Consider the following 13,608-nt stretch of genomic DNA (forward strand, 5'->3'; position numbering starts at 1 on the left):
GTTCTAGTAGTGGCACAAATCAAGTTACAGAGGGAAGGTGGTTCTTACAATAAAAGGCCTATAGACTAGCACTTTTTCTATTATAGTGTACAGGTTAGGAACCACAAGATGTAGAGGCTCAGCTATGTCATTTATGCTTCTTAAGTCCTGGAGCAAATTCCATCTACCACTGGGCTTTTTTACAACTCGGAAGTTCACATGCAAGGTAGAGGTGAAGTAAGGAACTGCTTATGAGGTTTTCCGTCCATTCCAACAACTAAGAGATAGTGAGAAGAGTTGGGACCTCAGAAGGCTTTTAGGACCAATTAGTAGGCTCTGTGTCCAGGAGAAAATGAATATACTTACCAGTAATGTTAATGCTTATCCACGGCTCTTCTGGGAGGATCTAAATCGTTGAAGCGTCCTCCTTTGTTTCCAGCTGGGAGCTGGGGCCTGTCAGTCCTGTCTGCCACAAGGACCTGATGTGGGCCACCTTGGCCAAGTGAAAGTGACGGTATTTTTAAGCTAAATAATCTCCCTCTAGAAAGGAGTAGACCTGCCATTTTAAACCTCAGAATCTTACTAGCTGTTTCCAGTAGTACTGACCTGCAGTAGACACAGAAGCTTGACTTTATCCACTGCAGTCACTGCAACTCTTTGACCTCACCTAATGTCTGGCCTTAAACAGTGCCCTGTTAGAAACATTGCTCTTTTAGCCATAGCACTGCATCTGCCTAACTCTCTGCTTCTTTATTCACAGAGCTTCAAGTTAGAGTTTGCTTTAAATTGTGAGTTTGTTCCTGTTGAATTTCATGACATCCGACAAGTGAAAGCCAGCTTTAAAAAACTAATGCGGGCTTGTATCCCAAGCACCATCCCTACTGACTCAGAAGTGACCTTCCTGAAAGCCCTGGGAGACTCCGAGTGGTTTCCACAGGTAATGTCTGAAGGAACTTGTCTTCTAACTCAAAGAAGGAGAGGCCCAAGTGGACAAGCAGAAGTGATGTTTGAGAAAACATATTCCATCCTTCTGCTACCCCACATTTTCCCTTTGTCATATGCCCTCTCTAAAGGTCTTTCATTTCTAGGAAGACATAATGAAATAGATGAGAAAGTAAAATTCTTGATCCCTTGGTTCTTATCTGTGTGTTTTTTTTTAATTTGTGTATTTTTAAAAGCTTGTGCTCAATAGAATGTTAAAGAAGAGATAAATACTTTTATATAGGAAACTTTTTTTCATTTTATACTGGTTATTTACAAAATTCATGTACATTGTTTTTCAGACCAGAACATGTGGCTATACAACAAATTCAATAAGCCAATATTTATGTCAGCATAGTGAGAATGCAGGACAGTTGTATTTTCTGTGTAACTTCAAGAGCCTTTCCCTTCTACGTTTTCACCTTTCATTTGACCCTGCTTGTTCCACGTCTCTAGATCGTAGGTTCACCCTCAAACCAGACATCAAAGGCACACAGTCTTTGCGCCAGAAACTGCCCAAGGTTTGGGGGAAACCATATATCCCTTTCTTCAACTAAATCACATTTGAGATGTTTCTAACTGAACTTTTGTTGACAGCTGTTGGAGAACTCTGTGTGCCAGCACATACGCACTCGTTTTTCCCAGTGCACCAAAGGGCTGGCTTTAGGCACCTGGTGGGATGCTCCTCGTTTCTTCCTCCCGTGCAGCAGTTCTCAGCTCCTCTGTCCACCTCCAGGCTTACTTGCTCTTCAGCTCTTTAGGAAGAGAAAGAATTTTTCCCTCACAACACAGTGGACTGACGGGAAACCCAGGAAATACTGTGAGAACCCAGAGTAGTGACTGTTAGCAAAGAACTTTATTACCAGGAAATAGCTATATGTACAATATTGTCTGCCATCCCCAGCCTGTGAGGCCTTCTACCCAACCTCTCTGTCTGTGTTCCTGCCATTTGCTGTGCCCTGTTTCCTGAACAAAAGTTGGTCCTTACCAGGATCTATTTAATGACTGACTCTTTAGTCAGAAGACTACCTCACAAATATGGTACATATAAACAAAAGGAATCTACTCAGCCATAAAGAGAAATAAAGTCCTGAGTACTGCTACCTGAATAAACATTGACAACATACTGATGAAGATAATAAGAGCAAAAGGATAAGTACTGTATGGTTTTAGTCACATAAAATAAGCAAATATCTAGAAACCAAAAATTATTAGTCATTACCAGGGAAGGGAAGGAAAGGACAGGAAAAATTTTTGTTAAAGGGTCATTGAGTTTGTGTTACTAGTTGATAGAGCAGTGTGGAAATGGATTTTGAGAATGGTTACTCAATAATTGTTATAAGAGTCACTGAATTATATATGTACAAATGCTTACAATGGCATATGTTTTGTTGTGTGTATTTCACTGCAATAAAATTTCATGTCTGTATAGCCTCATTTGGGACATTGGCATTTTAAAAGTTAGCTCCTAGAGTAAATGCTGAGCCCAAGACATTTCAGGCCTGGTGTTAGTTGTGATAGAAGCACAATAAGTGAAGCACTTTCCATTGGTACATAGGACATGCATCTTATCCCTGTGTTTGAAATAACCTACTTTTGTTTAAAATATGCTTGCATTTTTTTATTAGAGTTGGATTCATATTATGAATTATGTCTTGTGATACTTAAAATATTTTTAAACTAAAATGTTACACATTTCTTTTTAAATCTATGTGCTGTGCACACATCCTAATTGTTCCTGAGGGACTTTGACTCAGTTAACTTGGCTTATAAAGCAGAGGATAACTATAAGGGGTTTTCCCCATTTTGTTATATGCTATAATCAGAAGTATCTTTTTTCTCTTGAGTGATAACTCACCATTAAATTCATCCAGTGGAGTGTTTTTAGTATCTTCACTAAGCTATGCAACTATCATTACTATCTAATTCCAGAAATATTGGCAATATCTGAAATAGAATTTACTGCACTCGAGAAAACCAATCATTTCTAAGTCCAATAACTATCTTGAGAGGTCTGCACATATCTCTTCTTTTCTATTCTATAAAAATAGAATTCTCTTTCTGTGTTTGGGAAATCTTGAAAGGCCAGCTGGTTTCAGAATGTGTCATCCGAGCATGTTTTTAAAAGAATCTCCCTTTTACGTGTGTATTGTTTAATCTTGATTTTATAAAAGAGCTTTATATATTTAAAACACTATGTGCTACTTTTGCCAAATGCATTAATCCTTACTCTCATCTCTAAAGTTCATAGAAAGTCTGTCTCCCCTTTGTGCTCAGAAAGCATTTGGTCTAATTGTGGCCTCCTTTCCTATCTCTTAGCTTCACAAGATAATGCAGCTGGCTGTGGTTGTATCAGAAGTACTTGAGAATGGTTCCTCTGTTTTGGTCTGTTTGGAAGAAGGTTGGGACATCACTGCACAAGTAAATATGAAAACATATTTTCATATGTTTGATTTATGCTTGCCTTTCAATTTATTTGTTATTAAATTCTGCAGATGATTCTCTGTATAATGACTATTGTCTTTATGGAAGAAAAAGCCCTGCATTGAAAACCACCTGGTATTGTACCCATCAGGAAGCCAAGGGCCATCAGTCTCTACATAGTCTGGAGTTCTGGCTCAGGGAACCAGGCTCCCACACCCACAGATGCTCCATATGATCATTCAGATAGACCACTTGTCCAGTTGTGTGCAATATGGGCCACCCTTTCTGGGTTTTGTCAGTCATTTCTCTAAGTCACTTCTTTACTCATTCTAATGTAAAAAAGAAAAACGAGTAAAAACTACATTGTTATTAATATATAGCTGGGGGAAAATGGAATAGATATAGAGTTGTTTATAACCCTATCATAGATAGATGTAGGGTTATAATAAATAATCTCAAGGGTTATTTTTTTAACCTATGAGAAGGTCAACAAACATGCCAGTTTTTTAATTTAAATCTTGAGTCCTTAAAATAAAGCTGCAGCCAGAGTGAAATCTCCTTTTTTACTAGACAGTTTGCTGAATTAATTGGGTGGGGGGGGGGTTGATGTGGGTTTTTTTAGTTGGTTTTTTTATATTTTATTATTGTGTGTGTGTGTGTGTGTGTGTGTGTGTGTGTGTGTACTGTCAAATTGGATGCAGAATTAATTTGTTTGGCTTTCCTGGAAACACTACAGAGAAAATTTGCTATCCAAGTAATTTTAGTTATAAATTAGCTATCATCGGAAGTGTGATGTAACAGCAGGACTTTTCCAGGACCGAAAGTAATGAAATATCCATCCTCCTTGTACCCTAGGTGACTTCCTTGGTTCAGTTGCTCAGTGATCCCTTTTATAGGACACTTGAAGGCTTCCGGATGTTGGTTGAGAAAGAGTGGCTCTCTTTCGGTCATAAATTCAGTCAGCGGAGCAGCTTGACCCTCAACTGTCAGGGTAGTGGTTTTGCTCCAGTCTTCTTACAGTTCTTGGACTGTGTACACCAGGTAAGTAGACCAAGCCTCAGTTGACCTTATCTGAAGGAAGAACAGAATTCCCTTTTATTGGGCATTGCAGTCCTCTGATATGTTCGTGTCAGTACACTTAGCCTAAAGTATGCTTCTGACGATGAGGAAGTAAATATATAGTTGGCTTCTCAAACAAGAATAGCAACTGGATATTGGGCCTAACTCCAAGTGAGGTAGCCATGATTGTAATTTATCATCTTCAAAAAAGAAGAGTAAATTTGGACTTACTCTTGAAGAAAATTTGATTCCGTGTAGAAAGCAAAAGTCTCTTAAGTAAAGCCAGTCTGAAATCCATTATATGGTCTACCCAGTGTTAAGAGGACCCTGGTTTGTGCCTGGACATAGAGGAAATTAAATAAACCCCCAGAGACTGATCCAGGGCCCATTCAGACAACCTGCAGGGATGAGAGCATCTGCTCAGCTCTGCTGGTACCAAATCAGGACTAATCAAGAGGCCAGGCAGAAACCCAGGTATATAATCCAGGCAAACCTGCTGAGGGTGGAGGGATGCTCTAGGTTTCATCCTACCGAGACATGTCAGACACACACCTCTCACGGGGCCTTGGGCAGGATTGGCTCAAGATTTGGATGGTTCTGGGCTTGCAAATTGAAGGCTTTAGCACCAGTGGCTAAATTAACCTAACAAAAGCGGAACTGACAGTTTCAGCCTGTTCCATCTGCACCTTAACCCTTGGGTATGTAAAAGGGTTCTGGCATGCAAAAGTATTTCTCAAGAGAAGTTAGACTCTGAATACATTGGCCTCAATCAAGTATATGGTGAAAGAAAGGATGGACATATTTTCAAGAACCAGAATGGGAAGAATGCCTTCTGAAGAATCCAGATTAGTATCTGGTTATGTTTTGTTTAATTCTATTAGTCATTTGGCTAGCTTTATTCATTTGCTCTTTATTTGTATTAAATAACAGGTTTTTTGCACTGTCACTCATATTTTATACAATTCACCCATTGAAAGTATACAATTCAGCACATGGTTCAAATCCACCAGATGCTCCACAGGAGAAGGAGGGGCAATCTCCTCTTGTGCCAGTCAGATCCAATGCAACGGTACACAACAAAACGGGGGGGAGGGGGAGAGAAAACCTACAACTCAGTAGATTTTAGTATATTCACATAGTTGTACAACCATCACCATAATCCATTTTAAAGAATTTTCATTACACACAAAAAAAACCTCCCCTGTTTCCCAACATACCATTTATGTTCTTGATTGGTCCAGTCAGCTTTTAAAGGAGACGTATTGCATAATTCCAGATGATTCTGTCTAAAAAGCATGTAGATAAGCTGATCACAAGTGAAGCTTGTACTTTTAAAACATTTACCAAAAATAGTATAATTTTTTTTCTATTTTAATATTAGCCTTTTCATTCACATCTCTTTTTAGGCAAATAGATTAGAAAGAAGTTTGGAGACCATTGTTTCTGAAACAGAAAGCTTAACTGAAGCTAAAGGAGAGAAGCAAACATCACTTTTCATTTCTAGATAGTGAGTTCTCATGAAAACGCTTATCTGACTTAAAAAAATAATAACGAAAAAAATGAAATTACAGAAAACCCACAGACCACTTATCTGACTTATTATCATATTATTGTTGTTAAGTACTGTGGAATTGGAACTGACCCACAGCTAACCCTCCAGTGGCTTTTCACAGGCAATAAATCACAAAAGGGTTGGCAGTGCAGCTTCTTATCACTACACTACAGAGCTCCTTAAATAGATATTTGGCTATTGCGATGTGCCATTGAGTTGAAACCAACTCACAGCTGACCCTCCACAAGTTTTCAGAGGCTCTAAATCCCTTGAGACAAGATTGCCCATCTTTCTCCCATGGAGCAAACCCTTTGGGTTAGCAGCACAACTCCTTCCGACTGAGCCACCAGAGCGCCCTGTCTTGTTTAAGTGTCATTGAGTCAAGTATAACTCAGAGCGAACCTGTGAACGCCACATCTGAATGCTGTCCTAGCCTGTGCCATCCTTATCATCTGTGACACATTTAAGTCCATCGCCGCAGACTGTATCAATCCATCTTGTTAAGGGTCTTTCTCTCCTCTACTGATCCTCCTCCTTCCCAAGTCTGATGTCCCTTTCCAAGGAATAGCCTCTCCTGACAACATGTTCAGTTACTCATTATTACTAATGCGTCTTGGTTGTATGCTTTGTTGATTTCAGATTGCTACAGTTGAAAGGAGTCATCTATTTCCTCCTCTTTGGCTCTGGTTGTTGGTGCATAAATTTGAATGGTGGTGGTATTAACAGATTTTCCTTGTATGCATATGGATATTATCCATATGTCATTTAAAACATTGTATTTTGAAATGGATCTAGAAATGATCTTTTAAATTATGAATGCCACCCCATTTTTCCTCACGTTTCCATTTATACCATAGTGAGTGGAAAACAAAAGTTGGGAACAGGGGAAAAGGATCAGTAGACACGTAACATGGACTTGGAGACAGAAAGGAGGCTGGAGACAAAATGATAGAATTCTGTACAATCAATGATTTATTCATTGCAAATTTCTTTTATAAGAAACAGAAATGGTGACTATACACATCACCTGATGGCCTATGCAGGACAGATTGTTTACATCTGTGGGAAAAATGACTGTAGAAGCTCAATATCAGCTGTGAAAACTTGGCCAGGTGCTGATTGTGGAACCGATTCTCAACTACTCATATGCACATTCATAGGAAGCTAAAGAAAATTAAGTCCACAAAGTTTGACCTTGAGCCTGTCTCAGCTGAGTATTAAAAACCATCTCAGTAACAGGTTTAAGGCTTTGAATACTAATGAGTGAAGACCAGAAATGCTGTGGAAGGATATCAAGAATATCAGCCATGAAGAAGGCAAAAGGTCATTACAAAGACAGAGGATGAAGAAAAGACCAAGATGGATTTCAGAAGAAACTCCGAATATTGCACCAGAGTGTTGAAAAACCAAAGCAGAGAAAAGAAATCAAGAAGTTAAGGAGCAAAAAAGCAATAATGAATGAATGAATGGAAATCCAAAGTCTCTGTAAATGTTCATTAAAATTAATAATAAAAAAACAACACAAAAGAAGGAGTTGAACAGAAGATTTCAAAGGGCATCTTGGGAATGAAAAGTATTATACATAATGAAATGTGCAAAAAGATGGAGTTGGAAAATCAAAAGGGATGAACTCACTCAGCATTTCTGAAGCTGAAGGAACTGAAGAACAAATTCCAGCCTCAAGTTGCAATACTTAAAGATGCTGTGGGCAGAATGACCCAGGAAGCATCAAAAGAAGATGCAAGAAGTACACAGTCACTGTACCAAAAAAATTTGGCTGAGACAGAAGAATTTCATGAAACATGTGATCAAGAGTTAATGGTGATAAAGCAGGAAATTCAAGTTGCTCTGAAGGACTTGGCAAAAAATGAGGCTCCAGGAATTGATGGTATGTCTGTTGACATATTTCAACAAGCAGATGCAGCACTGGATGTGCTCACCAGGTGTGTCAAATCTAGAGGAAAACTATCTGACCAAAAGACTGAAAGAGATCCATATTTATTCCCATTCAAAAAAAAAAACTGATCCGACAGAGTATGAAAATTATCCAACATCATTAGTATCACATGCAAGCAAAATCCTGCTGAGGATTATAGAAAAAATGACAGAAACAGTAGATCAATGAAAACTGCCGCATGTGCAGGCTGAATTTAGAAGAGGCCAGGGCACCAGGACCTGATAGCTGATGTTAGATGGATCTTGGCTGAAAGCAGAGAGTACCAGACAAATGTCTATCTGTGTTTCATTGACTATGCAAAGCCATTTCTGTGGATCACAACAAGTTGTGACTAAACTTTAGAAGAATGGGAGTCCCAGAACACTTGATTGTGCTCATAAATACCTATGTTGTTGTTGTTAGGTGCTGTCGAGTCGTAGGTGACTCATAGTGACCCTATGAAGGAAAGTCCTCAACACTTGTGTCACTTTCATCCTCTCTCCAAGTTCATAGGGTTTCCGGAGGCAAGCTATTATGGAAGTGGATGCCACTCCTGCTTCCAAGCTTGTTTTAATCGGGAAGCTCCAAACACTGTTCACCATGGGTAACCATTAATGCATCTGACACATCAGTGTCACAGTGTTCAGCTTCACAGCAACCACAAGTTACTGCTGTTTGGCAGGTGGACGCACCAGAGCTACACAACCTCCTTCTCCTCAAGAAGCCTAAATACCTATACTTGAATAAAAAGAAATAAATAAACACTGCATAGTGCCACTGCTGTAGAATGGGACTGACATTAGGGTTGGGGTAACAATGAGAAAAACCGGATAAATTATGTATACTGCATTGAAATGGATGAGGGAAAGAACAATTTAAAAGCAATATATTATAGGGTCTTATGATTATCGTTAAGAGTCAGGAATGAAGGTTGCAGAGTGGAGTATACTCCGGGTGGAGGTGGGGAGGTGCGGGGGATTATAGACCAATGAAGGAATTTTTCTTTTACTTTTCAAAAAAAAGAGCAAACTGGGGGTGCTGGGAGAAAAGTGCAACAATGAATGAATGGAAATCCAAAATCTCTGTAAATGTTCATTAAAATTAATAATGATAATAATTAAAAACCCCGATACTTGAACCAGGAGGCAGTCATCAGAACAGAGCAAGGGAACACTGCATGGTTCAAGATTAGGAAAAGTGTATGCAAGGGATACATCCTGTCTCCATACCTTTTCAATCTATATGCAGAACAGATCATCCAGGAGGTTGAGCTCTATGAGAAGGAATGTGGCATCAGGATTGGAAGTAGATTCATCAACAACCTGCATAATGCAGATGACACAACCTTGCTTGCTAAGACTGAGGAGACATGAGGTGTTTGCTGCAGAAGGTCAAGCATGGCAGCCTTCAATATGGAATGAAGCTCAGCATCAAGAAAAGGATTCTCACCACTGGACCAATTTGCAGCTCCATGATAGATGGAGAAGAGATTGTGGTTGTTGGCTTCACAATCAACACTTTTGGCACTAGCAGTCAGCAAGTCAAAATATGAAGTGCATTGGGGGAAATCTGCTGTCAGGAACCTCTCCAGAGAACTGAGAAGCAATGATGTCAGTCTAGAGACTAAGGTGTACCTGCTCTAGGCCATGGTCTTGTCAGTTACTTACTGTGCATCAGAGAATAATCATCAATGCCTTTGAGTTGTGGTTCTGGAGAACAGTATTGAACATACCATGGACTTCTAAGAGAACAAATAGATCTGCCCTGAAGAGGATAAAACCAAGCTGCTTCTTGGAGGCTAGGATTTTGAAATTCCATCTCACATACTTCGGGCATGTTACAAGGAGGGACCAGTCCTTGGAGAAGAACATCATGCTTGGAAGGGTGGAGGGACAGTACAAGAGACAGTACAAGACCCTGGATGAGATGGATTGACTCACAGTGACTGGGGTAATGGTGATAGGTATGTCAAAGACCTTGAAATTAGTTCAAGATAAAGCAGGGTTCAGAGGTACATTGGGTCACTATGAGTCACAGATGACTCAACAGCACATAACATCAACAACAACATATCAAAAATATGTGAGACGAAGCTTTATCTTTGTTCAAGGAACGCTGTGGTTGCACTTTCTCCAAGTCATATCTGTTTGTTCTCTTTTGTCAGTCTGTGGGATAGTCTTTTTCATAAAGATAAGAGATAGATAGATAGATAGATAGATAGATAGATAGATAGATAGATAGATAGATAGATAGATTAGATGGATAGATAGATAGATATTAGACTCAATTTCCATAAAGAGGTACTTAACATTTAAGAACATCAGAGTATCACATATCCAGTCTAAATCTGATCCCAGATAATTTTGTCTGAAAAGCATATGAATAAGCTGATCACAAGTGAAGCTTATAATTTTAAAACATTTACCAAAATTGGTGTATTTGTTAAAAATATAAGGATAAAAATAAGAAACTGAAGATAGACTTTGTGTAGCAAACTTCCTTACCTTTTAAGATAGCATTCATGAATATGTAGAAAATGTTCATATTTTCAGTTTCACATATTTTGTCCTAAAAATAACCATTTAAGAATTTATTTCTCTTGAAATAAAAAAAAAACCCCTCTTTTTCTCTCTCTCCCTGTATATCTATATATATAAGCTTGAGGTAACATCCTCTGATTTCACAAACTAAAGAGTGTTTTAAATTGAGTAACTTAGCCTTCTGCTTTCCCAGATGAAAGACTAAGATCCTATTAGACAACTTCTCCCATTTAAAATAAACAAAACAAACAAAAAAAGAACCACAACTATAAAGCCTATACATAAGGAAGTATACTTTACCTTTTTTTCATCATTTTTTATTCATTTTAATGAAAATTTACAGACTTTGGATTTTCATTCATTCATTGTTGCACTTTTCTCCCTGCCTACCCCTACACTCCCCCCCTCAAGTACACTCTTCTCTTTGAATAGTAAAAGAAAAATTCCCCCATTGTTTTGCAAGCCCTCCCTCCAGGTCCACTCCACTATGCAGCCTTCATTCTGGACTCCTGTCATGACAATAATACCTAATCACATATCCCTTTTAAACAGTTTTCTCCCTCATTTGTTTCAGTGCAGTATACACTATTGAACCCATCTTTCTCAGTCTTTCCCCAACCCCAATGTCAGTCCTGTTTTACAACAGTGGCACCATGCAGTATTTGTCCTTTTGTGATTGAGATATTTCACTCAGCATAATGTCCTCCAGGGTCACCAATTTTGAATACTATTGCCTGAGTTCCTTGTTTTTCAGTGCAGAGTTGTATTCCATTGTGTGAATATACCACAGGTTCTCTATCCATTCGTTTGTTGCTGGGCACTTAGGTTGTTTCCAGCTCCTTGCTATTGTGAGCTGCAGTAAACATGGGTTGCATATATCTGTTTGGATGGCAGTTATGGTCTCTTTGGGGTATATTCCCAGTAGTGTAATTACTGAGTCAAATGGTATTTCTGTTTGCAACTTTTTGAGAAAGTACCACACCGCCTTCCACAGTGGTTGCACCAGAAGGATACTTTTCAACAAATGGTATTAGAACAATTGAGTATCTGTGGAAAAGTATGGACCATGGCCCTTACCTTACTTCATTTCTAAAAATGTTTTCAAAACAGATAGTAGACCTCATTATGAGAGTGAAAACTATTACATTTCCAGAACAAAACAAGAAGAAATCTTTTTTTAACAGTGAACTGGACAGAGATTCATTCAATAAAGCACACACATACAAAAAAAAGTACAAAATAGGAAAGAAAAAATGATAAAATAGATTTCATCTGAATTTAAAACTCCTGCTCTTAAAAGCATGTGGTCATTCAGTATTTGAGGAAGGAATCTAAGGGATCTGATTGAAATATCTGAAATGTTTTTAGACAAATTAATTTTTTATCAGTCATTCCTCAAAAGAATTTCCAGCCTTTCCCTTCCTTCTCCCTTAACAACCACTAATCTTGTGTCTTTTTTCCCATTCTGATTTTTCAGACATAAGGGTGTCTATTTTTGTCTAGCTTCTTAAACTAGCATGTTTCTGATGTTCGTCATGTTTTCACACAATCTATCTATCAGTAGCTTTATTCCTTTTGATTACTAAAAATCCTCTTTTATGTTGTTGTTATGTGCTGTCGAGTTGCTTGGGATGCATAGCAACCCTATGTACAACAGCCCTAAACCCTGCTCTATCCTGTGCCAATCTCATTGTCTCCAACACACCTACCCCATTACCCTAGTGCCATAATCAGTCCATCTCATTGAGGGTCTTCCTCTCTTGCATTGTCCCTCATCCCTCCCAAACATGATGTTCCTCTCCAAGGACTGGTCCCTCCTTGCAGTATGTCCAGAGTATGTCAGACGAAGCTTCAGAATCCTTCCCTCCAGGAACCAGCCTGGCTTCACCCTCTCCAGGATGAACTTGTTTGTTCTCCTAGCAGTCCATGGTATATTCAATACTCTTCTCCACCACCAAAGCTCAAAAGGCATCAATTCTCCTTCTGTCATCCCTAGTCATTGTCCAGCTCTCTGAAGCATAACAAGTAGTGGCAAAGACCATGACCTGTATCGGGTACACATTAGTCTCCAGATTGACATCGTTGCTCCTGAGTACCTTGGAGGGTCTCTGAAAGCAGACTTTCCCAATCTTATTTTATAAGTATATTTTAAAGCATTCAATGCTATGAATATTTTCACAAGTTATTTCTTTCAATTTTTTTCTAAAATAAGTTTGAATTCTTATTTTTAAAATGCAGTTAAAGAAAAGGTATATCACAGACTAGAAAAAGATTTTAAAACCATGGGAACCTTTCCAGAGTACTGAAGAGCAATGGTGTCACTTAGAAGACTAAGGTGTGTCTGATACAGGCCATGGCCTTTGCAGTCACTTGTTATGCATCAGAGAGCTGGACAGTGACTAAGGAGGGTAGAAGGAGAGTTAATGCCTTTGAGCTGTTGTATTGAATATACAATGGACTGCTAAGAAAATGAACAGGTTCATCCCAGAGAGGTTAAACCAGGCTACTCCTTGGAGGCAAAGATTCTGAAGCTTCGTCTGACATACTTTGGACATATTGCAAGTAGAGGCCAGTCCTTGGAGAGGGACATCATGCTTGGGAGGGTGGAGGGACAGCCCCGGAGGTGAAGACCCTCTATGAGGTGGATTGATTCAGTGACTGGGATAATCGGCATGGGTGTGTTGGAGACAGTGCGATTGGCACAAGGACAGAGCAGGGTTTAGGGCTGTTGTACATAGGGTCGCTATGAGTCGCAGGCAACTTGATAGCACATAACAACAGCAACACAACATCTGATAAGGAGCTATAGTGATAATCAATAAAAAACTTACACAATTCAGTGATACAAAGAAATATCAAGACAGAGAATTCTGGTGGTACAGTGGCTAGAGTATTTGGCTGTTAACCCACTTTAAAAATGAGCCTCACATTAGTCACCAGGGAAATCCAAACCCAAACCCTAGCATAATACCACAACATACCCACTAGAATTACTGCAAAGGCTGACAAGACCAAGTGTTAGTGACGATGTTCGGCAACAGGAATCCTCATACATTGCCGTTAAGAATGTAAAACGATACAGATGTTGAGGTGAACAGTACATCTACTTCATGCTTCCAGAAGAATGAAGTAGATGT

At 39.0% G+C, this 13,608-nt stretch overlaps 1 protein-coding gene across 1 annotated transcript in view; it reads left to right on the forward strand.

Annotated features, from left to right (window-relative positions):
- Nucleotides 1–13,608, forward strand: part of SBF2 (SET binding factor 2) — a 510,367-nt gene that overhangs the window by 458,012 nt on the left and 38,747 nt on the right. The window contains exons 30-32 of the mRNA XM_006885420.1: nt 740–916; nt 3,280–3,381; nt 4,240–4,425. Of these exons, the coding sequence (XP_006885482.1) occupies nt 740–916; nt 3,280–3,381; nt 4,240–4,425 (465 nt within the window). The remainder of the gene's footprint in view (nt 1–739; nt 917–3,279; nt 3,382–4,239; nt 4,426–13,608) is intronic.

The sequence above is a fragment of the Elephantulus edwardii genome, unplaced genomic scaffold (assembly GCF_000299155.1).
Source record: "Elephantulus edwardii isolate Elephantulus edwardi_28Jun2011 unplaced genomic scaffold, EleEdw1.0 scaffold00044, whole genome shotgun sequence".
NCBI classification, from domain to species: Eukaryota; Metazoa; Chordata; class Mammalia; order Macroscelidea; family Macroscelididae; genus Elephantulus; species Elephantulus edwardii.